Source organism: Oncorhynchus mykiss, chromosome 18 (genome assembly GCF_013265735.2).
Source record: "Oncorhynchus mykiss isolate Arlee chromosome 18, USDA_OmykA_1.1, whole genome shotgun sequence".
Classification (NCBI taxonomy): Eukaryota; Metazoa; Chordata; class Actinopteri; order Salmoniformes; family Salmonidae; genus Oncorhynchus; species Oncorhynchus mykiss.
This window is the reverse complement of record NC_048582.1, coordinates 60,704,442-60,730,925: the sequence shown is the minus strand read 5'-3', so window position 1 is coordinate 60,730,925 and position 26,484 is coordinate 60,704,442. Positions and strand designations below refer to the sequence as shown.

The window sequence follows — 26,484 nt, the reverse complement described above, 5'->3', positions numbered from 1 at the left end:
CCATTGTTTTCAGTGCCATGATGTCCTTGAGGAGCAGATTCCATGCATGAGCAGCAAAGCCAATGGGTGTGATGTGAGGGTCGGACTCCTCCACTTTAGACCAAGCAGCCTTCATGTTCACAGCATTGTCTGTCACCAGTGCAAATACCTTCTGTGGTCCAAGGTCATTGATGACTGCCTTCAGTTCATCTGCAATGTAGAGACCGGTGTGTCTGTTGCTCCTTGTGTCTATGCTCTTGTAGAATACTGGTTGAGGGGTGGAGATGATGTAGATAATTATTCCTTGCCCACAAACATTTGATCACCCATCAGAGATTATTGAAATACAGTCTGCTTTCTCTTTGATTTGCTTGACCTTCACTTGAACTCTGTTGAACTCTCTATGAGTAGATTAAGCATGTCTGGTTGGAGGGGTGTATGCTGGTCGAAGAACATTCAGAAATCTCTTCCAAAACACATTGCCTGTGAGCATCAGAGGTGAACCAGTTGCATACACAGCTTGAACAAGACATTCATCAGCATTTCTCTGACTACGTTCCTCCATCGAGTCTTAAAAAAAACTTTGATTCCAGGAGGACCATGAGCTGTTGCTATCAATAAGGTATCTGATTCCAGGAGGACCATGAGCTGTTGCTATCAATAAGGTATCTGATTCCAGGAGGACCATGAGCTGTTGCTATCAATAAGGTATCTGATTCCAGGAGGACCATGAGCTGTTGCCATCAATAAGGTATCTGATTCCAGGAGGACCATGAGCTGTTGCTATCAATAAGGTATCTGATTCCAGGAGGACCATGAGCTGTTGCTATCAATAAGGTATCTGATTCCAGGAGGACCATGAGCTGTTGCCATCAATAAGGTATCTGATTCCAGGAGGACCATTAGCTGTTGCCATCAATAAGGTATCTGATTCCAGGAGGACCATGAGCTGTTGCTATCAATAAGGTATCTGATTCCAGGAGGACCATGAGCTGTTGCTATCAATAAGGTATCTGATTCCAGGAGGACCATGAGCTGTTGCCATCAATAAGGTATCTGATTCATCATTTTCACCTCGAATAGAAGTAGAGGGACTTTTGTCAGAGGTTGCTTGTTGTGAGCACTGAGGGAACTTCATGCACTTGGTCAGATGATGTTGCATTCTTCACATATGATTTGGCACAGTATTTGCAAATGTTTCCTGCAAAGATTAGAAAAAATATAGTAAAAAACTTACAAATACAATTCCCTGTACAGATAAATAGTTAAGCAGTTAGATTAAACAACTCCTTTGTACGAGAAATGTTTTAAAAATGAAACATGTATGGACACAGGTGAATTAACCCTCCTCAGTTACCAGGCTCAAGCAAGCTAAACCCCACATGGTACAGTAGCAAAAACTAACTAGCAGAAATTGTTAACAAGTTAGAAATGATTTAAACACACTTTGCTGTAGGCTACTATTAACAAAAACTCCTGTATGTCATAAAATATATTCACCCCACCCAGTATTGTAATCAAAACCTACCAGAAAGCATGTCGTCCTTGGCTCAGACAGTGTAGTAGTGTGGCATCTCATTAGTGTGCAAGATCTTGAGAATCAGCTGTGCATGTGATGGAAGAATACACTGTACATGCAGAGGATTGCAATTCCATTGAATTGGGGATAGTTTAACTACAATATGACACAAGACCTAGAATTGCCTTATGTGTATCCAACAAAAAAGGTTCACTGTTATAAGCTAACTTTTTTGATGAATTTAAGCAAAATTCCCAGGCTTAACTTCCCATGGAACATTTTCGGAAAAATTCCAGCAATTTACCAGAACGTTTTCTACCTATTGCAATCCTAGTTACCAGCCTCAAAAATATCAGACACATCTCAACATCAGCTGTTCACAGGAAACTGTGTGAATCAGGCCTTCATGGTCGAATTGCTGCAAAGAAACCACTACTAAAGGACACTTCTCAGCATGTGTGGTTCCCACTGTGAAGCATGGAGGAGGAGGTGTGTTGGTGCTTTGCTGGTGACACTGTCTGATTCATTTAGAATTTAAGACACACTCAATCAACCAGCATGGCTACCACATCTGGTTTGCGCTTAGTGGGGCAATCATTTGTTTTTCAACAGGACAATGACCCAACACACCTCCAGGCTGTGTAAGGGCTATTTGACCAAGAAAGATAGTGATGAGTGCTGCATCAGATGACCTGGCCTCCACAATCACCCGACCTCAACCCAATTGTGATGGTTTGGGATGAGTTGGACTGCAGAGTGAAGGAAAAGCAGGCAACAAGTGCTCAGCATATGAGGGAAGTCCTTCAAGACTTTTGGAAAAGCATTCCAGGTGAAGCTGGTTGAGAGAATGCAAAGCTGTCATCAAGGCAAAGGGTGGTCACTTTGAAGAATCTTTAAAAAATATATATATATACACATATATTTATTTTTTGTATATAGTTATACTATTTTGATATGATTCACTGCACTGTTGGATAGAGCTTGCAAATTAAGCATTTCACTGTACTTTGCATGTGACAAAAAAATCCATGACAGTTACATATCGCAATATTATTTTTTGACAATATTACAATCGATACTTTGACTGCAAGTATCGACTTGCAAAAAAGGTAGCGACAGCTAGCGATAGTCAGCTGCACATGTTCCATAATTCGGGTATTTTTTTTTATCCTGTAACTACTTTTTTTTAATTTATTTTTTTATTTTTATTAAAAATATTGTGAGCCAACATGTTTTCAGAACTTTTATTCCAAGACTGATCAAAACGTATTTTCTCATGCTCTCTCCTATCTCTCTGCAGCAGACATACAGTGAGCAATATATTTGGAACATCAAATGACAACAAAAATCACAGTATAGAATTGTAATACATATTGCATCGGTCCCAGGTGATTCCCAGCCCTTCTTCTTAATAATTAAACTAGTGCCTAAATGTTCTCCAGTCTATGAAATAGGATCCAAACTAGGATGTAAGTGGTGTGATAATGCAGGCAGAAACCAAGATGGACATTGTCTATGAATAATCAACACCGCTGCTCTTCTTCTCACGCGGCTACTATGCAAATGACAAGAGAATCATGAAAACCAGTTTGTTGGGGGATCTTTTTCCCATTTTAATACATTTCCTGCAGGACATTTGATTTATGGTATCAATTTGCATCTTATAATTGCTTGTTTTCCACTACAGCCAATAAAACAGCTTTGGAGAGCGACAGGGTGCTACCTCACTATTCGCTAATTACCTTTAGCGACTTCCTTGAGTTACGCCTCAATTACACAACACATGCTCTCATTGTAATGGATACTTAGCTAGAACCCTATTCATTCTCATCAAAACATTTCATTCTGTGCCATATTTACTCCTTTGTGTTCCCAAAACACAGTTGTAAACCAATTCACAAGTCATTATTTATGGATGGAGAGTCCCAGAGAGAGGTATTTTATTTCCACATACATAAAACATAATATAGGGTGATACCCCATCCGTCTTTAGTTTTTCACACACACACACTTGGATCAAAAACAGGAAATCTGTGCCAGTAATGATTGACGTGAACAACTGAAAGGGACACCAACAACAAGGTAGCCTTCATTATCTAAATGGGGATGTAGTGTCCGACACCATCCAGCCATCACTCACCTTCAGCAGATCAGACACTGTGAGACATCACTTCGCCATCAGGGCCTGCTGACAACTAGCTAACGTCCCAAATGGCCCCCTGTTCCCTATGTAGTGCACTACTTATGACCAAGTGCTGGTCAAAAACAGTGCACTACATAGGGAAACGGTTGCCATTTGGGACACAGACAGACTCTTCTAGGCGACACTGATGAATCAAGCTCATTAACTGGATTTGAACTGGGGATAGCAGTCTGCCTATATCCATTTTCTTCCAATTAAACTTATTATTGAAACATTTTTGAAGCATAGAACATATACTTTGTAAAACTTTTTGGAGCATGGATCATTGACATTTAAAAAAAAAATTGGGACAAAGATCAGAATATGGTGGGTGGGTGACCTTTCTGCATTAGATTAGTCTCTTTTTTACCAAGTACCTGAGAAATAGCTTAATTGTGCCAAATGCAAATGCTACTGGCACTGAGATGTTGATGCCATATTGAAAGAGTGGTTGCTTCCCAATTGGCATCATATTCCCTATTCCCTTAGGGCCCATAGGAGTCTGGTCCAAATTAGTGCACTTTAAAGGGAATAGGTGCCATTTGGGACACAGTCAATGAGTATTTAGTACGCACCCTGAAGGACAGTTCCAGGTTCTCTCCTCCCCACACCTCCATGCCCATGTCATATGTGCCCAGGTACTCAAAGTAGGCCTTGCTCACAGCAAACAGCCCACCGGCCATGGTAGGAGACCTGAGAGAGAGAAAGCATAGTGGAACATGGAGGTCAGTACAGTGTGCAGTTTAACAGTCAGAGGCCATATTAGAAGACTTTTAAATCAAATCTATTTCTCCCTTTCCTGAGGTAATCACTTATTTGTATGTGATTAGACCAAACTTAAGTGATTAGACATTCTTCAAGGAATGAAGGAGAGAAGGTGAGATGCATTTCAAAACATAATAAACTAGGTCAGAAAGGAGAGTATTTGGGATCCAACTATAACTTTTACAAAACAACTTCTCTTCAAAATATCTCCCAATTTAATTTCCTCCTAAGAGGAGAGCCAGAGGTTGTTTCCCACAAGGCACCCTATTACTTATCTATAGAGCAATACTTTTACCAGGGCCAGAGGGCTCCCAGAGGGCTCCCAGCGGGCTCCCAGAGGGCTCCCAGAGGGCTCCCAGAGGGCTCCCAGCGGGCTCCCAGAGGGCTCCCAGTCCCAGAGGGCTCCCAGAGGGCTCCGAGAGGGCTCCCAGTCCCAGAGGGCTCCCGTCAAAAGCAGTGCACCAAAGGGGTGCTGTTTGAGATGGGCCCAGAAATCCCATATGGACAGAAACTGATGACCATAGCATTACTGACCTGATGGGTTCGGTGCGGGATTTGCGTTTCTTGCGGTCGACCTCAGGGAGGGAGTGCCACTGGAAAGTCAGCCTCCAGTCAAAGCCTCCGATCATGGGCTCATCTGTCTGCATGTAGAACTCAAACGAGTTCCAGTCGATGGTGTCGATCACCGGACACACGATGGTGCTCTCATTCTCTCCAATCCTGGAGGGAGGATGAGACACACAGTATGGTGTCAGAAAGGACACTCACTGATAAGATACACAGTATGGTGTCAGAAAGGACACTCACTGATAAGATACACAGTATGGTGTCAGAAAGGACACTCACTGATAAGATACACAGTATGGTGTCAGAAAGGACACTCACAGAATGTCCCTGGAAGGTTTTCATGAGACATTCCCTCATTTACATGTGATGAAATTCACGTGCCACTATACTTGACCAGGAATGCCAATAGGCCAACCAACACTAATCTGTTTTTATTGCCTCCAGAATGTCTTGTTGCTATGCAACCCTAATGACCAGTCCCATCCCATTAATTGAGTATTGAATCTGTAATTGTAATCAAATTGTCAATATGCTGGCTAAGTGAAACACACCTCTCCAAGAGCGGCTCGATCCAGCCGGGGACACACTCGCAGTGACAGTCCAGGAAGGTCAATACGTCCCCCGTGGCGTAGGTGGCGCCGATGAGCCTCGCCCTGACCAGCCCCTCCCTCTTGTTGGTGCGGATGAGGCGGACACGCTCCCAGTTACTGATGTACTGCTCCAGCTGAGACTGCAGATAGACTGGGTTTCACACAGAGAGATGGTCAAGGCTTCTCTCTCACACACACACACACACACACACACACACACCTCCTAAAAACTCATAATTGATAGTTTGGGAAGGGCATAAATCCTTACTTCGCAACTGTGTTCAAAACGTTTATTTGCCGTGTGCACAGGATACAACCGGTGTAAATCAGTACAGTGAAATTCTTACCTTGAGAGCTCTTTCCCAACAGTACAGTGATAATAATGTAGACAATAATAGAAAATAGAACAACGAATAAACAGATCTTATCTTTGCACATTGACAGACCACCAGGCGAAGCTAAATTATTATTCAACTGCAATGAAAATGACAGTCCCAGTCTCCCCGAAGGGGAAGACACAGTCAGTAGTGTTGATGACAGTGCTTTCCTCTCTCCTTATCATCAGGCTCTTGTATATTACAGTTGTGGATGAGAATGACGTGGTATCTTACACCCTGACTGGTCTCAGAGGGCGGGGGAGAGTCAATTGTAATATGTGGTCATTTGATACTCAGAGAGAACAGCTATCCTGTCTGAGCATAGAATCGAATGAATAGAACAGACTTCCCCCATTCAGGTCAATGATGCCATAATGGGTGGACTGGTGGCAATTTTGAATCATTTGGCTCAATCTATTCCTGTGCGTGTCTGAGACAGGTCTCTTATGTATGTGTCAGTGAATAGGCTATTATATAATTAGTTTTTCCTGACCAGCGCCACACATAAACACTAGAAACTCCACTTGTACTGACACTCAGCAGTGACTGTGTTGTCTCCAAGGAAGAACATGTCCTTTCTCTCTCACAGAACTCTCTGGCTCATCTCATCTCATGTCAGATATGTACAGATAAGCCCCATTGTTCGGCCTACAGCGTTACTGTTCTAAGTAAGGATCCTGTTCTGTATTACCGTCAACTTTGGGGAGCAACTCAATGCCTGACAAATAATAACTAGGTATTCTAAGGTATCTTTTAACCTTTAACCTTTTATTTTACTCTCTAACTTGTGTTTTCTTGCCATTAAGGATTGTTCATATAAAAACTAAGTTTATTAACCAGATGTTCACAAATTAAAATATGTTCTATGATTCCCCCCCCCCCAAAATAGACAACGACAAAGCACGAACTGACGCAAACCCTATAATGTTTGTAGAGGTGCTGACTAGGCTAACAGAACAGTAAACAATGTAAAAATGACTATTAACGATCCCCCAAAAAAGACAACAAAAAAGCTTGGTCAAACCTCGGTCACTAAAGTCGTCTATGAGAATGATCTCCTTCAGGAGGACAGCAGGAGTGCTCTCCAGAACACTGTGGATAGTCCTGAGCAGGGTGGACCAGGCCTCGTTGTAGAACGCTATGATCACTGACGTGGTCGGCAGATGGCGGTAGTCAAACTTCTTAGCTCTGCATCTATACTCAAATGAAAGAGAGAGATGTTGTTTATTAGGATTGCTTTCAGCCTATCAAAGACTTATCTTTTTAAGATAAAGTCCCTCAATTCTGAAATTCATCAGTCTATTCTTGTTCTGAGAAATGAAGGCTATTCCTTGCGAGAAATTGCCAAGAAACTGAAGATCTCGTACAACGCTGGGTACTACTCCCTTCACAGAACAGCACAAACTGTCTCTAACTAGAATAGAAAATGTGGGAGGCCCCGGTGCACAACTGAACAAGAGGACAAGTACATTAGAGTGTCTAGTTTGAGAAACAGACTCCTCACAAGTCCTCAACTGGCAGTTTCAAGAAATAGTACCCACAAAACACCAGTCTCAATGTCAACAGTCGAGAGGCGACTCCAGGATGCTTGCTTTCTGGGCAGAGTTCTTCTATCCAGTGTCTGTGTTCTTTTTCCCATCTTAATCTTTTCTTTTTATTGGCCAGTCTGAGATATGGCTTATTCTTTGCAACTCTGCCTAGAAGGCTACCATCCCGGAGTCACCTTTTCACTGTTGACGTTGAGACATTTGTTTTGCGGGTACAATTGTAGAAATGTACATACACTCAATTAGTATTTGGTAGCATTGCCTTTAAATTGTTTAACTTGGGTCAAATGTTTTGGCTAGCCTTCCACAAGCTTCCACAATAATTTGGGTGAATTTTGTCCCATTCCTCCTGACAGAGCTGGTGTAACTGAGTCAGGTTTGTAGGCCGCCTCGCTCGCACACGCTTTTTCAGTTCTGCCCACAAATGTTCTATGGGATTGAGGTCCGGGCTATGTGATGGCCACTCCAATACCTTGACTTTGTTGTCCTTAAGCCATTTTGCCACAACTTTGGAAGTATGCTTGGGGTCATAGTCCATTTGGAAGACCCATTAGCGACCAAGCTTTAACTTCCTGACTGATGTTTTGAGATGTTGCTTCAATATATCTACAGAATTTTCCTCCCTCATGAAGCCATCTATTTTGTGAAGTGCACCAGTCCCTCCTGTAGCAAAGCACCCCCACAACATGATGCTGCCACCCCCGAGCTTCACGTTTGGGATGGTGTTCTTCGGCTTGCAAGCCTCGCCCTTTTTCCTCCAAACATAACGATGGTCAATATGGCCAAACAGTTCCATTTTTGTTTCATCAGACCAGAGGACATTTCTCCAAAAAGTACGATCTTTGTCCCCATGTGCAGATGTAAACCGTAGTCTGGCTTTTTATGGCGGTTTTGGAGCAGTGGCTTCTTCCTTGCTGACCGGCCTTTCAGGTTCTGTCGATATAGGACTCGTTTTACTGTGGATATAGATACTTTTGTACCCGTTTCATCCAGCATCTTCACAAGGTCCTTTGCTGTCGTTCTGGGATTGATTTGCACTTTTCACACCAAAATACGTTCATCTCTAGGAGACAGAACGCATCTTCTTCCTGACTGGTATGACGGCTGCGTGGTCCCATGGGTTTTATACTTGTGTACTATTGTTTGTACAGATGAACGTGGTACCTTTAGGCGTTTGGAAATTGCTCCCAAGGATGAACCAGACTTGGAGGTCTACAATTTTTTTTCTGAGGTCTTGGCTGATTTCTTTTGATTTTCCCATGATGTCAAGCAAAGAGGCAGTGTGTTTGAAGGTAGGCCTTGAAATAAGTCCACAGGTACACCTCCAATTGACTCAAATGATGTAAATTACCCTATCAGATGCTTCTAAAGCCATGACATCCTTTTATGGAATTACCAAGCTGTTTAAAGGCACAGTCAACTTAGTGTATTTAAACGTCTGACCCACTGGAATGGTGATACAGTGAATTATAAGTGAAATATTCTGTCTGTAAACAATTGTTGGAAAAATTACTTGTGTCATGCTCAAAGTAGATGTCCTAACCAACTTGCCAAAACTATAGTTTGTTAACAAGAAATTTGTGGAGTGGTTGAAAAAGGAGTTTTAATGACTCCAACATAAGTGTATGTAAACTTCCGACTTCAACTGCACCTACATACACAAGTATTATACATAATGATTGGAGCTGACTGCAAGACAGACCACACAGTCACTATTTGGAGCAGTGAACATGTGACAGTTTGCTAGAGAGTTGCTTTGGTCAGTGCAGGAGAGGAGCATTTGGTCTCATTCCTGTGGGGAGTTGTGGAAACGACAAGAAACAGAAATATGAGGGGAAAGAAATCACACCAACGTCCCACATGCCTGAGCAGTTCTCATGGAGAGACCAGAGGACAATGTGCCTGAGCAGTTCTCATGGAGAGACCAGAGGACAATGTGCCTGAGCAGTTCTCATGGAGAGACCAGAGGACAATGTGCCTGAGCAGTTCTCATGGAGAGACCAGAGGACAATGTGCCTGAGAAGTTCTCATGGAGAGACCAGAGGACAATGTGCCTGAGCAGTTCTCATGGAGAGACCAGAGGACAATGTGCCTGAGCAGTTCTCATGGAGAGACCAGAGGACAATGTGCCTGAGCAGTTCTCATGGAGAGACCAGAGGACAATGTGCCTGAGCAGTTCTCATGGAGAGACCTGAGGACAATGTGCCTTCTCATAGAGAGACCAGGGGACAACAAATGGAGAAAAAGGAGTGATGAGAAGGGGAGATAGAGAGAACAGCGAGAAAGAGTTAGAGCGAGAGAGAGAGAGAAAGAGAAAAGCGAGAAAGAGTTAGAGCGAGAGAGAGAGAACAGCGAGAAAGAGTTAGAGCGAGAGAGAGAGAGAGAGAGAGAGAGAGAAAGGGGGCAAGGAAAATGAGAGGCAGGGAGGTAAAGAAATAGAGAAACAGAACTCAGGTTTCTGCACCAAAGGGGAAGTTACAGAAAGAATGGCATTTGAGAGCTTCAGTCAGGGACGGAGGCTACTCTCTTCAGTCAGGGACGGAGGCTACTCTCTTCAGTCAGGGACGGAGGCTACTCTCTTCAGTCAGGGACGGAGGCTAGTCTGTAAAGAACTGGAGAGACAGCTCATGTGCCTTTAAAAAAAAAGATCCTGGCCTCACTGTTTATTGGAAGCTGACCATGAGCCTCGACAGATTCAGTGTTTATTGGAAGTCATTGAAACTCAAGCAGAACAGCGTCTTATGGAAAACAGATGAAAAGTAACAAAAACACAAGCTTGAATTCAACCACAGCAATAATGGTGTGTGTGTGTGTAGTAGCTTGATTATAGACAAGTAGTAACCTGTTTTGTTGCCGATCTTTATGCAAGCAACAGTATGCGTCACAATATAGGTAAACAACACAGTAGTAGGTAACAAATCTGCTACATTCCAAGCAATTTACGTGCCTAACAAGATTTAAGTCTCCTGTTAAGTGATTGGCCCGATCTCAACTTACACTGTGTGTTACTAATTGACCTCATGCTTGCCTTGTATTTGAAGTCAGGAATTAGCTTTACTTTAATTTGAGCATTCAGGGACCCTTTATTTTTTGGGCACGAATTTCTCACGACCCTACAAATCTAATGACACAACCTTAAAATCAGTACATTTAGATTTTTACATCAACAAATAACCTTAAAATCATAACATCAATCTTTTATCAAAATGAAGAGAAACCAACATTTACTCAATAAAATGTTATTTTTCAAATGATTTTGCTCACAAATTTTTGTATATTATAGTATACTCTTAATTATTTGTTCCTAAAAACAAACATGATTTTATGTGAGGGGTAATAATATAAGACATTATCACACAGGTGTTGGGCTGCCAGCATCACTCAGCATCACTTCTGCTGTGAACAGCTGGGAAGATGAAACACAGATGGAGACTTTTTATTGAGGCAATCAAAGTCCAGTGCAAACTCTAGTGCAATGAGTACCGTACCTTTTAAACTGAGTAAGGCCAGTTAGGGAAGTTGCTCATTCATCCCTTACAGCTGTACAGAATATATCACTGTCTTACATGACACCAGAACAGCCAAGTCTAATTCAGCTTCATAACACAGATTTAAGTATCCATGTACGTCTCTGCAATCAGACTCACTGGACCTGTACAATAAGAGGTGGTTACTGGTCTAAACTACTGGTCCAGATGGATTGAAATGCCGGGGGGGGGTCTCAATCCCAATAGCATACTCCTCACAACCCCTCTCCTTGCCTCTTTCTCAAAGCCCATTGGAGGACAAGGTCAGAGGGGAGGGACCTCTCAATTTTGAGAAGAAGACGAGGAGAGAAGATGCGACGAGAACGCAATTGAGATGTTCCCACTGTGTGAAGATGAAGATAATTTGCCTACTCACTCCTTCATCCTGTTGTCTTGGATGTGTCGGTGCAGAGAGATCTTATCGCTGACAAAGATATTAATAGCGTATCTCTCCACGCTGTCCTCCTCTTGCTTCTTCTCCTCCGGGCTGAGGTTTAGCCTGGTGGCCTTGCCCCATTCCCCGGGAGCGTTGGCATCCGCCGGCGCTTTCACGTACACAGGCCTGGCCAGCTGCTCGCTCCCCTGTTCCTCCACAGGGGCCAAGTGCCTAACCAGCAGGCTGCGGCCCCCTCCGTCCTCCCCTCCATCGTTCCCTGTGGAGGAGAAGGAGGCGGAACGGACCAGGAGCAGGTAGCCCAGCCACAGCACCCACAGCAGGAAGAAGGACTTAGCTAGGAGGCCCAGCTTCCGGGAGCAACGCACCCTCATCGCCCCCGGCAACCACTAGAGTGGAATCTCACCAGCTGCCACTTAAAAAGTCCCCAGGACACACAGCTCTGTGGAAAACACAAACACACAACAGGGAGGGCTGAGAACATGTTTAGGTCCAGTTTGAAGTTTGGCCTATGATAAAAGTAGTAAGACACCTTGAGCTGAGTTACTCCATGACAGACTTGATAAGACTTGAACCATTGCAGGGAGCAGATAGAGCTATACCACTTATAAATCGGTGGAAAAGGAATTCCCAGGTAAACGAAAGTGAGAGCAGCCACAGATAGTCAATCAAAAATCTATCTGGTTTATTACATGTTGCAACAGGGAGACAACAACAGCACAGAAGCAGAGAAAATGTCTAACTGGCCTCTTGGAAACAGGCACTTTATATCCTAATACAAGCACCAAATGTTCTCTAAACACCAGCCGAGAGGCTTGTAGAAAGTCCAAACAAAACGCTGTGACTTTGTCAGCTGCTACAGAATCACACAGTGGTCACAGAACGTCATCAATACAACAGTGAATAATCAGTGTGTCCTCAGTCCTTGTATCTCCAGTCTGGAGTCAATCACTATCAACAGAAATGAGAAAAATCCATAACAAGTCTCGTGACCTTCAATTTGAACCTTGAGTCGCAAATAGACCACTGGAAACGATGCGTGTTACAAAAACTCTAAATATGCTAAACTTAGTGTTGATCAGGCTAAATTAAATATTAAAACGTTGCCATATTAAATATTTCCATGACAATGGTTGAATAGTAGTGTTCCTAACAAGTTTCATTTTGACAGATTAAAACTCTCACTCAAGAGCGTTCCACGTGACAGGGAGATTTAATTAAGCACAAAACGCTTAAAGGCTAAATTAAATATGATTCTATGCTAATTTCATTCAGTCAGTGGCAGCGCTAATACTCGACTGAGACGTCTGTTTGCGGCTAAATGAGAAAACACTGCTAATGATGTCGTTCAAATTGACTAAACTGATGACAATCATCATCATCCAAGATCAATAATGACAAACTCAGGGCTGGGCTAGATGTGAGCTGAGATTAAATACAAATAGCAAAGATAGATCACTGTACCGCTGATATAATTATGTAGGCTACTCTGTGGTGAGATAGTTGAACTTATTATAATAATTTTGTTGTTGTTGTTGTTCTTTTTACCACTTTTTTGTGATATTCAAATTGGTAGTTCCAGTCCTATCCCATCGCTGCAACTCCCGTACAGACTCAGGAGAGGCGAAGGTCAAGAACCATGCGTCCTCCGAAACACGACCCACCAAGCCGCACTGCTTCTTGACACACTGCTTGCTTAACCCGGAAGCCAGCCGCACCAATGTGTCGGAGAAGACACCTGGACACCTGGAAACCGTGTCAGCGTGCATGCGCCTGGCCCGCCACAGGAGTCACTAGAGCGTGATTGGACAAGGACAACCTGGCTGCCCAAACCCGGATGACGCTGGGAGACCCGGATGACGTCGTGGCAGAGCACCGTATCGAACACGGATCTGTAGTGATGCCGCTATCACTGCTAAGCAGTGCCTTAGACCACTGCGCCACACGGGAGGCCCCAGAGATACTCAAACTTAATCAAATCCAACATTTTATACAGGAGGCATTGCACATGGCACACTCTAGAAAGTTCTATTCAGAACCTAACGGGTCATTCTTCTGTCCCCAAGGGAAAAGCATTGAATGACTATTTTCACAGAAGGTTCTATATGGAATCTAAAAAGGGTTATAACATAGAACCTAAAATGGTTCTTCAAATAATTATCCCATAAGGACAGCCGGAGAAACCTTTCAGAACCATTTTTCTCTCTCTCTAAGAGTGTACTAAATGGTCAAGGTTCTCTGAGACAATATGTTTAGGAAACAGTCTAAGCCTAAGGTTTTTCTACTGTTCTTTTAGTGTTAACACACAGGCTTAGAGACCGACTTCCTTTGGTGGTAACACACAGGCTTAGAGACAGACTTCTCTTGGTGGTAACACACAGGCTTAGAGACAGACTTCTTTTGGTGTTAACACACAGGCTTAGAGACAGACTTCTCCTGGTGTTAACACACAGGCTTAGAGACAGACTTCTCTTGGTGGTAACACACAGGCTTAGAGACAGACTTATTTTGGTGGTAACACACAGGCTTAGAGACAGACTTCTCTTGGTGGTAACACACAGGCTTAGAGACAGACTTCTCTTGGTGGTAACACACAGGCTTAGAGACAGACTTCTCCTGGTGTTAACACACAGGCTTATAGACAGACTTCTTCTGGTGTTAACACACAGGCTTAGAGACCGACTTCTTTTAGTGGTAACACACAGGCTTAGAGACAGACTTCTCCTGGTGTTAACACACAGGCTTAGAGACAGACAGCTCAGCTCAGAAGACAGGCAGACCAGAGGCAAATCAAAGAGGGCAGACACTGCTAAACCCGTCTCCATCATCACTGCTGACATTGAGTGTAATCGCAGCATTAATAATTCAGCAGGGAGCGATACGCACTACAACAGTGACTGACAGACTGAGGCTTCAGAATGTAACTTTGATCCACTCTGTGTCTTTCCACTCCGAAGATACACCCGATGAGGTGTTCTATCCACACACACACACACACACACACACACACACACACACACACACACACACACACCCGATGAGGTGTTCTGTCCACACTCACACACACACAATGAGGTGTTCTATCCACACACACACACCCGATGAGGTGTTCTATCCACACACACACACACCCGATGAGGTGTTCTGTACACACACACACACACTCCAGCTTCCTACTGTACCATTGACATTTTTCCATAATCCAGACTACACTGCTTTACTGCTATAATATCAATTTAACTCTAGAATAAAAAATAATCAATGATCATGACAGGGAAACTGAGGGTGTCAGCGAGGATGTCAGCCTATATAGATTTATATATACACACAACGCACCATAAAACTGTCAGATTCAGGTCTGAGGAGACTCTAAGAATGGTGTGTGCTGCAGCATTGTTGAGTCACTAAGCAGGGGTCTCCATTTCAGTCCTTCAAGATGTTAGCAGGGCATGCCTCTTTCACACTCAATGCTCTGGTCACCTCATCTTCAAATAATATTTTTGCAGGAATCTCCTTGCAAATGATTTTGCCGCAGATTGTATCACCCCCGAGGCCTGGGGTTACAAAATGGAGAACGCCACTAAACAAAACCTCCTTTATATTAGACGTCCATCACATCTTCCTCCCACAAATCGGATAGCCCTTGGTGGGGCTGGGTAGGGAGGGATTTGCACCAGCAGAGTCTGACAGAAGGCTTAGGGAGAATTTCTGCCTCCTCTTTGAGGTAAGACTGTGTGAGCTCTGCAGAATCCAAAACAAGTAGACCTAAGCCACCAGCTACAGCAGGCTTTGGATCTATGGCTGGCTACACTGCCCCATTGCTACTCTATCACTAATCTAGATGCCACCTGATCTAGCATCTTCTGTCAGAAGGGGGTTTTCAAGGGAGTCTGGAAAGCAGTGTTTAATCTTAAAGGTCTGACTGACGACAGAGCAGATGACTGCTTTACTGTTGTTACAGTAGGCTATAGAGACTAGAGACTAGCTGTACGGTAGGCTATAGAGACTAGCTGTACGGTAGGCTATAGAGACCAGAGACTAGCTGTACGGTAGGCTATAGAGACTAGCTGTACGGTAGGCTATAGAGACAAGAGAGTTTAGCTGTACGGTAGGCTATAGAGACTAGAGAGTTTAGCTGTACGGTAGGCTAGAGTGACTAGCTGTACAGTAGGCTATAGAGACTAGAGAGTTTAGCTGTACGGTAGGCTATAGAGACTAGAGAGTTTAGCTGTACGGTAGGCTAGAGAGACTAGCTGTACAGTAGGCTATAGAGACTAGAGAGGTCAGCTGTACGGTAGGCTAGAGAGACTAGCTGTACAGTAGGCTAGAGAGACTAGAAGCTAGCTGTACAGTAGGCTAGAGAGGCTAGCTGTACAGTAGGCTAGAGAGGCTAGCTGTACAGCAGGCTAGAGAGGCTAGCTGTACAGTAGGCTAGAGAGATTAGCTGTACAGTTGGCTAGAGAGACTAGCTGTACAGTAGGCTAGAGAGACTAGCTGTACAGTTGGCTAGACAGACTAGCTGTACAGTAGGCTAGAGAGACAGTAGGTACAGTAAGCTAGAGAGACTAGAGACTAGCTGTACAGTAGGCTAGAGAGACAGTAGGTACAGTAGGCTAGAGAGACTAGAGACTAGCTGTACAGTAGGCTAGAGAGACTAGAGACTAGCTGTACAGTAGGCTAGAGAGACAGTAGGTACAGTAGGCTAGAGAGACAGTAGGTACAGTTGGCTAGAGAGACTAGCTGTACAGTTGGCTAGAGAGACTAGCTGTACAGTAGGCTAGAGAGACTAGCTGTACGGTAGGCTAGAGAGACTAGCTGTACAGTAGGCTATAGAGACTAGAGAGTTTAGCTGTACAGTAGGCTAGAGAGACTAGCTGTACAGTAGGCTAGAGAGACTAGAGACTAGCTATACAGTAGGCTAGAGAGACTAGCTGTACAGTAGGCTAGAGAGACTAGCTGTACAGTAGGCTAGAGAGACTAGAGACTAGCTGTACAGTAGGCTAGAGAGACTAGAAGCTAGCTGTACAGTAGGCTAGAGAGGCTAGCTGTACAGTAGGCTAGAGAGGCTAGCTGTACAGCAGACTAGAGAGACTAGCTGTACAGTAGGCTAGAGAGATTAGCTGTACAGTTGGCTAGAGAGATTAGCTGTACAGTTGGCTAGAGAGACTAGCTGTACAGTAGGCTAGAGAGACTAGCTGTACAGTTGGCTAGACAGACTAGCTGTACAGTAGGCTAGAGAGACAGTAGGTACAGTAGGCTAGAGAGACTAGAGACTAGCTGTACAGTAGGCTAGAGAGACAGTAGGTACAGTAGGCTAGAGAGACTAGAGACTAGCTGTACAGTAGGCTAGAGAGACTAGAGACTAGCTGTACAGTAGGCTAGAGAGACAGTAGGTACAGTAGGCTAGAGAGACAGTAGGTACAGTTGGCTAGAGAGACTAGCTGTACAGTAGGCTAGAGAGACAGTAGGTACAGTAGGCTAGAGAGACAGTAGGTACAGTTGGCTAGAGAGACTAGCTGTACAGTTGGCTAGAGAGACTAGCTGTACAGTAGGCTAGAGAGACTAGCTGTACAGTAGGCTAGAGAGACTAGCTGTACAGTAGGCTATAGAGACTAGAGAGTTTAGCTGTACAGTAGGCTAGAGAGACTAGCTGTACAGTAGGCTAGAGAGACTAGAGACTAGCTATACAGTAGGCTAGAGAGACTAGCTGTACAGTAGGCTAGAGAGACTAGCTGTACAGTAGGCTAGAGAGACTAGAGACTAGCTGTACAGTAGGCTAGAGAGACTAGCTGTACAGTAGGCTAGAGAGACTAGCTGTACAGTAGACTAGAGAGACAGTAGGTACAGTAGGCTAGAGAGACTAGAGAGTTTAGCTGTAGCCATCTGAAGGATTTACATCCAGCCATGATCCTATGTCACTTTGTGTGCTGGAATAGAGAGAATTTACATATGGGCCACTGCACCTTGGCGTCAATGACCTGTAATGGTAACTGCACTATATTGCATTTGCACTATGTAGGCTACACCTCTGCAGAACACTGGATGTGGACTGCAGGCCTGTACACAGTGCTGTGAAAATGTATTTGCCCCCTTTCTAATTTAGCATATTTTTTATACTGAATGTTAAATAAAGATCTTCAACCAAAACCTAATATATTACTTATTTCATTTGTTTCATAAACAATGTTACGCAACACCCAATGCCCCTGTGTGAAAAAGTCATTACCACCACCTTTAGCTGCAATGACTCCAAACACACGCTTCCTGTAGTTGTTGGTCAGTCTCTCACTGTGGAGGACTTTCAGCCCACCCTTCCGTGCAGTACTGCTTTCACTCAGCGACATTTGTGGGCGTTCAAGCATGAACAGCTTGTTTAAAGTCTTGACACAACATCTCAATTGGGATTAGGTCCTTACTTTGACTAGGCCATTCCAAAACTAAACATTTTATTTTTTTAGACATTTTCAAGTAGACTTGATTGTGTGTTTGGGATCATTGTCTTGCTGCATGACCCAGCTGTGCTTCAGCTCAGACAGATGGCCTGACATTCTCCTGTAGAATTCTCTGATACAGAGCAGAATTCATGGTTCCTTCTATTAAGGCACGTTGTCCAGGTCCTGAGGCAGCAAAGCATCTCCAAACCATCACACTACCACCACCATGCATTCCACAGTAAGAACCTTATACCAACGTTGACGCATGGTGGTGGTAGTGATGGTTTAGGGATAAAATTTCTCCACAGCGATGTGAGAGACTGATCAACAACTACAGGAAGCATTTGGTTGGAGTCATTGCAGCTAAAGGTGGCACAACCAGTTATTGAGGGTAACGGGGCAAATACTTATTCACACAGGGAAATTGGGTGTTGCATAACTTTGTATATTAAATAAATATATTTTTTTTTGTTATTTGTAAACTCAGGTTACCTGTATCTAATACTGGGTTTTGGTTGAAGATCTGATAACATTCAGTATCAAAAATATGCAAAAGTAGAGAATATCAGAAAGGGGGCAAATACTTTTTCACAGCGCTGTGTACATGTCTTGACAGGATCCCTCTCACTGTGTACATGTCACGACAGGATCCCTCTCACTGTGTACATGTCACGACAGGATCCCTCTCACTGTGTACATGTCATGACAGGATCCCTCTCACTGTGTACATGTCACGACAGGATCCCTCTCACCGTGTACATGTCACGACAGGATCCCTCTCACCGTGTACATGTCACGGCAGGATCCCTCTCACTGTGTACATGTCACGACAGGATCCCTCTCACTGTGTACATGTCACAACAGGATCCCTCTCACTGTGTACATGTCACGGCAGGATCCCTCTCACTGTGTACATGTCACGGCAGGATCCCTCTCACTGTGTACATGTCAAGGCAGGATCCCTCTCACCGTGTACATGTCCTGACAGGATCCCTCTCACTGTGTACATGTCACGACAGGATCCCTCTCACCGTGTACATGACACGGCAGGATCCCTCTCACTGTGTACATGTCACGGCAGGATCCCTCTCACTGTGTACATGTCACGACAGGATCCCTCTCACCGTGTACATGTCACGACAGGATCCCTCTCACCGTGTACATGTCACGACAGGATCCCTCTCACTGTGTACATGTCCTGACAGGATCCCTCTCACTGTGTACATGTCACGACAGGATCCCTCTCACTGTGTACATGTCACGGCAGGATCCCTCTCACCGTGTACATGTCCTGACAGGATCCCTCTCACCGTGTGCGTCACGACAGGATCCCTCTCACTGTGTACATGTCACGACAGGATCCCTCTCACTGTGTACGTCACGGCAGGATCCCTCTCACTGTGTACATGTCCTGACAGGATCCCTCTCACCGTGTACATGTCACGACAGGATCCCTCTCACTGTGTACATGTCACGACAGGATCCCTCTCACTGTATACTGTTGCCGACAAATATTTTGTCACCCTTTCACTTTTCTTAAATAAATCCTTACTTCTTCTAAAATAACTTGAAACAAGGGGCCTCCCGGGTGGCGCAGTGGTTAAGAGACTCTGGGTTCGGGACCAGGCTCTGTCGTAACCGGCCGCGACCGGGAGGTCCGTGGGGCGACGCACAATTGGCCCTGCGTCGTCCGGGTTAGGGAGGGTTTGGCCGGTAGGGAAATCCTTGTCTCATGGCGCACCAGCGACTCCTGTGGCGGGCCAGGTGCAGTGTGCGCTAACCAAGGTTGCCAGGTGCACGGTGTTTCCTCCGACACATTGGTGCGGCTGGCTTCCGGGTTGGATGGCGCTGTGTTAAGAAGCAGTGCGGCTTGGTTGGGTTGTGTATCGGAGGACGCATGATTTTCAACCTTCGTCTCTCCCGAGCCCGTACGGGAGTTGTAGCAATAAGACAAGATAGTAGCTACTGAACAATTGGATACCACGAAATTGGGGAGAAAAAGGGGTGAAAATTCAACAAAAAAATAAAAAATAAAATAAATAACTTGAAACTGAAAAACAACTTTGCTCTCCACACCTTAAGATACAGTGCCTTGCGAAAGTATTCGGCCCCCTTGAACTTTGCGACCTTTTGCCACATTTCAGGCTTCAAACAAAGATATAAAACTGTATTTTTTTGTGAAGAATCAACAACAAGTGGGACACAATCATGAAGTGGAACGACATTTATTGGATATTTCAAACTTTTTTAACAAATCAAAAACTGAACAATTGGGCGTGCAAAATTATTTAGCCCCTTTACTTTCAGTGCAGCAAACTCTCTCCAGAAGTTCAGTGAGGATCTCTGAATGATCCAATGTTGACCTAAATGACTAATGATGATAAATACAATCCACCTGTGTGTAATCAAGTCTCTGTATAAATGCACCTGCACTGTGACAGTCTCAGAGGTCCGTTAAAAGCGCAGAGAGCATCATGAAGAACAAGGAACACACCAGGCAGGTCCGAGATACTGTTGTGAAGAAGTTTAAAGCCGGATTTGGATACAAAAAGATTTCCCAAGCTTTAAACATCCCAAGGAGCACTGTGCAAGCGATAATATTGAAATGGAAGGAGTATCAGACCACTGCAAATCTACCAAGATCTGGCCGTCCCTCTAAACTTTCAGCTCATACAAGGAGAAGACTGATCAGAGATGCAGCCAAGAGGCCCATGATCACTCTGGATGATCTACAGCTGAGGTGGGAGACTCTGTCCATAGGACAACAATCAGTCGTATATTGCACAAATCTGGCCTTTATAGAAGAGTGGCAAGAAGAAAGCCATTTCTTAAAAATTTCCATAAAAAGTGTCGTTTAAAGTTTGCCACAAGCCACCTGGGAGACACACCAAACATGTGGAAGAAGGTGCTCTGGTCAGATGAAACCAAAATTGAACTTTTTGGCAACAATGCAAAACGTTATGTTTGGCGTAAAAGCAACACAGCTGAACACACCATCCCCACTGTCAAACATGGTGGTGGCAGCATCATGGTTTGGGCCTGCTTTTCTTCAGCAGGGACAGGGAAGATGGTTAAAATTGATGGGAAGATGGATGGAGCCAAATACAGGACCATTCTGGAAGAAAACCTGATGGAGTCTGCAAAAGACCTGAGACTGGGACGGAGATTTGTCTTCCAACAAGACAATGATCCAAAACATAAAGCAAAATCTACAATGGAATGGTTCAAAAATAAACATATCCAGGTGTTAGAATGGCCAAGTCAAAGTCCAGACCTGAATCCAATCGAGAATCTGTGGAAAGAACTGAAAACTGCTGTTCACAAATGCTCTCCATCCAACCTCACTGAGCTCGAGCTGTTTTGCAAGGAGGAATGGGAAGACATTTCAGTCTCTCGATGTGCAAAACTGATAGAGACATACCCCAAGCGACTTACAGCTGTAATCGCAGCAAAAGGTGGCGCTACAAAGTATTAACTTAAGGGGGCTGAATAATTTTGCACGCCCAATTTTTCAGTTTTTGATTTGTTAAAAAAGTTTGAAATATCCAATAAACGTCGTTCCACTTCATGATTGTGTCCCACTTGTTGTTGATTCTTCACAAAAAAATACAGTTTTATATCTTTATGTTTGAAGCCTGAAATGTGGCAAAAGGTCGCAAAGTTCAAGGGGGCCGAATACTTTCGCAAGGCACTGTAACTGCAGACAACTGCTTATTGTAGCCATCAATGAGCTTGCTGCAACTTTCTACTGGCAAATAAATGCTTCAGAGTTCAAGTAACAGACACGTGAATCAGGCCTTCATGGTTGAATTTCTGAAAAGAAACCACTACTAAAGGACACCAATAAGAAGAAGATACTTGCTTGGGCCAGGAAACACAAGCAATGGGCATTAGACCGGTGGAAATCTGATGAGTTGGACCGCAGAGTAAAGGAAAAGCAGCCAACAAGTGCTCAGCATATGTGGGAACTCCTTTAAGACTGTTGGAAAAGCATTCCTCACGAAGCTGGTTGAGAGAATGCCAATAGTGTGCAAAGCTGTCATCAAGGCAAAGAGTTTTACTTTGAAGAATCTCAAATATACAATATCTATTTCACACGTTTTTGGTGTGTTATTACACACTTTCCATGTGTTATTTCATCGTGTTGATGTCTTCTCTATTATTCTACAATGTAGAAAATAGTAAAAATAAAGAAATCATTGAATGAGTAAGTGTGTCCAAACTTGACTGGTACTGTATGCATGTATGTATGTATGTATGTATGTATGTATGTATGTATGTATGTATGTATGTATGTATGTATTTCTGGTGAGACAAGCTTTTAAATGGATAGTCGTTGGCTAAATGACTGGAAGTCTATGGGAACAGCCAGCACGTCATTGCCCTAACAGTAGTAGCAATGCTCTGTCCCCCACTTACCCTTGCCACCACTGCTGAAAACAATCCTAGGGGAAACACATTGTCACTGGAATGTATTTGGCAGGCATTCTAAAAGTAGTTACGTTAGTATGGACATGGGAGCCTTGCCAATGTCTTCCTCTGCAACCGAAGAGGAAGAAAAACACCCGACACTGACAAAGAGCTACAGTCAATCAACAACAGTCGTATTAAAGTACAAACGCAGAACAGGGCTGCTGCTTTCACTGTGACATCCATCTCAGAGACCAGTCAAACACATTGCACTGACGACGCTCACTGTAACTCAGAAAATGTGTGCGAGTACATTTTATCAGTCTCGCTGAATGGTACACCGCAGATGAACAGCGGGCCAACGTGAAATATGAGGGACAATATGTGAGCGTTTACTCGCTGTTAAACATTCAGCACTGAAAAACCTCAAAATATGTGCTAGTTCATTCGGTATTCTACCATGATGTCATCTGTCTCACTGAATAGTGTAGTTTGGAGTTTCTCTAGCAGATGCTGATCTTGGGTCAGTTTTGCATTTTCATCACTAATGGTTAAGGTTGGAAATGGGGATGCTGACCCTTGATCTGTACCTACGGGAAATTTCCCCCGGCATTTCACTGAACGGTACACCAGAGAGGAACATCTGGCCAGCTCGAACTACAAGAGCCAACAGGCCTATACTCCCCGTAAACATTTGGCACAGAAAAAGCTCTCTCGACGACAATAACAACTCTTCAGTGATTACACTGAGCGTAAACACTATAGTAAGTCCAACCGGCCGACCATACGAACTGGATCAGGAGGTTGATAAATAAAGTTAGGCTATAACATGTCTTCCACATACCTCCGTTACACTGACGAAAATTGTCTAAAGCCTACAGTGAAAGCTTGTCGTTCAGCTTTACTTTCTCTTTAAATGGACTTGATGCATCTTGTCTGATGTTAGCCCAAACTGTCAAATGAAAATAGCCGATGTCTCCTTGTATGTTGACAGATTCCGTTTCAAAGACTTTGGGGAAAAGTTTGGCATAGTGCTTGTTTTCCCTGATGTTTAGGTTGTGGTCTGGATGCAGCATAGTGAGCAGAAGTGAGCTGAAGTGGGCGTGTCAGTAGATGGCTAAAGGTCCAGCTACATTTCTACATCTTCAGCATAAGGCCTACATTTTGTTCCAACAGAGTGCAAATAAATCATATCTAGTTCATGAAACTGGACAGGCTTTAATTATAGACAATACAGAAACATGTATCACTGTGATGCAAATATGCTGAGAATGGTGAGACTGCAGCAACTAGAGATCACCTTCAGTTTAAAGAAGATGAGGCTTACTGTGATAGTGAGCTAGAGTAACTCAACTTGGGACTGCGAAGGGTTTAAAAGCACTGCACCTTTAGAATGAACATATAACCATGTTAAATCAGGTAATATAAACTCTAGCTAAAAACCAATGCATGTAGTTGTTGTTACCAACTGTTTGTTACAAAATAACAGTAGTATAAAAGTTATTTGCATGGACTGACATGGGTTAGCTATTATTAGGTTCGCCTAACTCAGCTGTCAAGACAGACAACTAAATTAGCTGGTTACTAAATCTCAGATATTGAGTCTTTTTGTTTAGATTACCAACTAGTTAGCTAGCTAGCTAAGGTTAGCTTGTTACTGACTGGGAGCTGGATGACCACAGTTCGAAACCTTCAGGAACAAGACATTTACATCCAACGTAAATTTACTAAACACCCTAACAACTAGCCACGTTTGGCAAGAACACAAAGTTCCTGTAGCAAAAGACCAAGCAATCCTAGCTAGCTACTGTAGCTAGCTATCCTACTTGATAGTTAGCTAACTCTAGCCCAGGGCGACCAGAGCTCATCTATGTATTCGTTTGCTAATCAGATTACACCTGATTAGCCACGTGTACAAATTAACTTCATTCTTACTTTATTACCTAGTCCACTACATTCCGTGTTCCTGGAAGCTGCTCGGCGTTTTGTCTCCGACTCAACCTCTGGCTTGCATCTGTCTAGCTCGATCTGAGACTGCAGCTTTCAACACAACCACATCCTCTTCACGTTGATGATGGTCTGCCGCGCTGGCTAGCTCGGGCTGTCACTTTTCCGTTCCGGAATTTATCTTGCCAGCTCTTGTTTTCACTCGATTTCAAATGAATTCTTGAAGTTGTGTAATAAATGAGACTACATGTATGCGTACTTGTGCTGGAAATATTTCGGACCTTAAAACCTCTTGTTATTCACGAAATTCAGATTTGCTGACTGAGCAAGTGTACCTTGTTGATCACTCACTAGGAAGTTTGCAAATGTGGCGATTTGATCTGAATAAACCACGTGACCAACGCATTGTGGAAAAATAATATTAAAGACAGCACAGAATTTTATACAATGTTCCAAAATGAACAAGGATGTTTCACTTGTAATACTTTTTCCAATATCAAAAATAATAACAAAGTAATGCATCTTATATTTTCAATGTGCGTGTGCTTGCAAGCGTGCATGTGTGTGTGTGTGTGTGTGTGTGTATGTTTGATTTTACGTGACACTTTACCCGTTAATCCCTACCTCTTTAACCTCCATTAGATATTTTCCATCCATGGATGAGGTGTGGTTTACAGGTTAGATAGCATGCATTGTTCAATGAGATTTAGTCTAAACTCTTAATGTGTCTTTGTCTGGGCTTATGTTTGAAAATATATGATATTATAAACAAAAGGTCCATATATGCAGAAATGTAAAAGAAAGTGGAAAAACCCCATTGGGAATGGAGGAGTTAACTGCATCGAACCTTTGGACCATAACTGTTTGGTCTTTGAGTTTATAACCCCACCGGCTTTGTTGCCGAGGGCAGCCTAGGTGTGGCGGATATAACTGGACTTCAACCCCACCGGCTTTGTTGCCGAGGGCAGCCCAGGTCTGGCGGATATCAACAGTAAACTATAGAACACTGTGTGTATACAGACTCCATAGGCATTGCAATGCTAATAACAAAGGTATGGCACAAGAACAAGTGGAAGAGTGTTTACATGTTTACTGATTTATTTTATGCAGAGCTCTCAGTCAGTTTAAGTTTAAGTTTATTTGTCAAATAAATACATTGGAAATCTGACTCACAGTAAATGAAGAGGAATTATAATATGAATTTGACTTGAGAACATTTGTGACCACATCCCAGTTCACATCTATAGTTATTGAGGAAGAGCGAAAAACTGAAATCACTGAAATCCTAAACACTGAAAATATGGAAGGAAGTACATTCCAATAGATAAAATGCATGATATGTCAGCCGGCTATTAGCAAAGGGGTTTTGTGTGAAACATTTAAGTGCCGTCTCAGTTCACAGTGTCAAGAGAATGTTTTCTTATGTTGGATCAATACCAACACATGGTTTATGGTTATATAACCCAAAACAGGTTTTAGGTTCCAATCTGAAATGACAGGCTGTGGAATAAGTTATGAGCTGAAGTTACTAGTTCAGTGCAGGGACTAGCACTGATAAAATAAGAAATGTGATACTGGAATTTTGCAATATGTGAAGCAAATTCTGAAGATATTCAATGAAGCCAGTTATGATTTTTGTAAATAACTCCCCAAGTTAAATAAATCACAAAACAGAGAATCGTGTGTCACAGTGTAATAACATAATTATAATTCCAATAATAGATAACAGGTGTGGACCATACTCTCCCTATTTGAAACAAATGACAGCTACATATTGCCAAATAAAATTATTAATTAACCGGTTAACATCTGGGCCTGTCTGCATATGCTATGCACAGTTGCACACAATTCTCCCTTCCCTCTCAGCATATTTGACTTTATAGGGATTGGTTTGTTGTCTTTTCCTCTAGGGGTCCTGTTCATACCGGACCAGTCCCGGATGGTATAGCAGTGTGCCAGGCTGCCAACCAACATGACACCTGTGGCTATTGGTAGCCTGCCAGGGAACTTTTCTTTTCTTTCTCTTTTTCCTTCACTCTTTCTCTTTCTACCCTTCCCTCTCTTTCTCCTTCTCTTTTTCCTTCACTCTTTCTCTTTCTACCCTTCCCTCTCTTTCTCCTTCTCTTTTTCCTTCACTCTTTCTCTTTCTACCCTTCCCTCTCTTTCTCCTTCTCTTTTTCCTTCACTCTTTCTCTTTCTACCCTTCCCTCGCTTTCTCCTTCTCTTTTTCCTTCACTCTTTCTCTT

The 26,484-nt window shown here is 43.3% G+C and overlaps 1 protein-coding gene across 2 annotated transcripts in view; it reads right to left on the bottom strand.

Annotated features, from left to right (window-relative positions):
* Positions 1-24,618, bottom strand: part of LOC110496653 (polypeptide N-acetylgalactosaminyltransferase 4) — a 35,196-nt gene extending 10,578 nt beyond the window's left edge. The window contains exons 1-6 of one of the 2 annotated variants that reach the window (XM_021572672.2): positions 24,227-24,618; positions 11,430-11,889; positions 7,004-7,173; positions 5,564-5,753; positions 4,980-5,165; positions 4,256-4,373 (exon numbers count right to left, since the gene is read on the bottom strand). In XM_021572672.2, coding sequence (XP_021428347.1) covers positions 4,256-4,373; positions 4,980-5,165; positions 5,564-5,753; positions 7,004-7,173; positions 11,430-11,821 — 1,056 coding nt within the window. In that variant the 5' untranslated portion in view covers positions 11,822-11,889; positions 24,227-24,618. The remainder of the gene's footprint in view (positions 1-4,255; positions 4,374-4,979; positions 5,166-5,563; positions 5,754-7,003; positions 7,174-11,429; positions 11,890-24,226) is intronic. The other variant, XM_021572671.2, reaches the window with a different exon arrangement.
* Between the last annotated feature and the right edge of the window lie 1,866 nt (positions 24,619-26,484).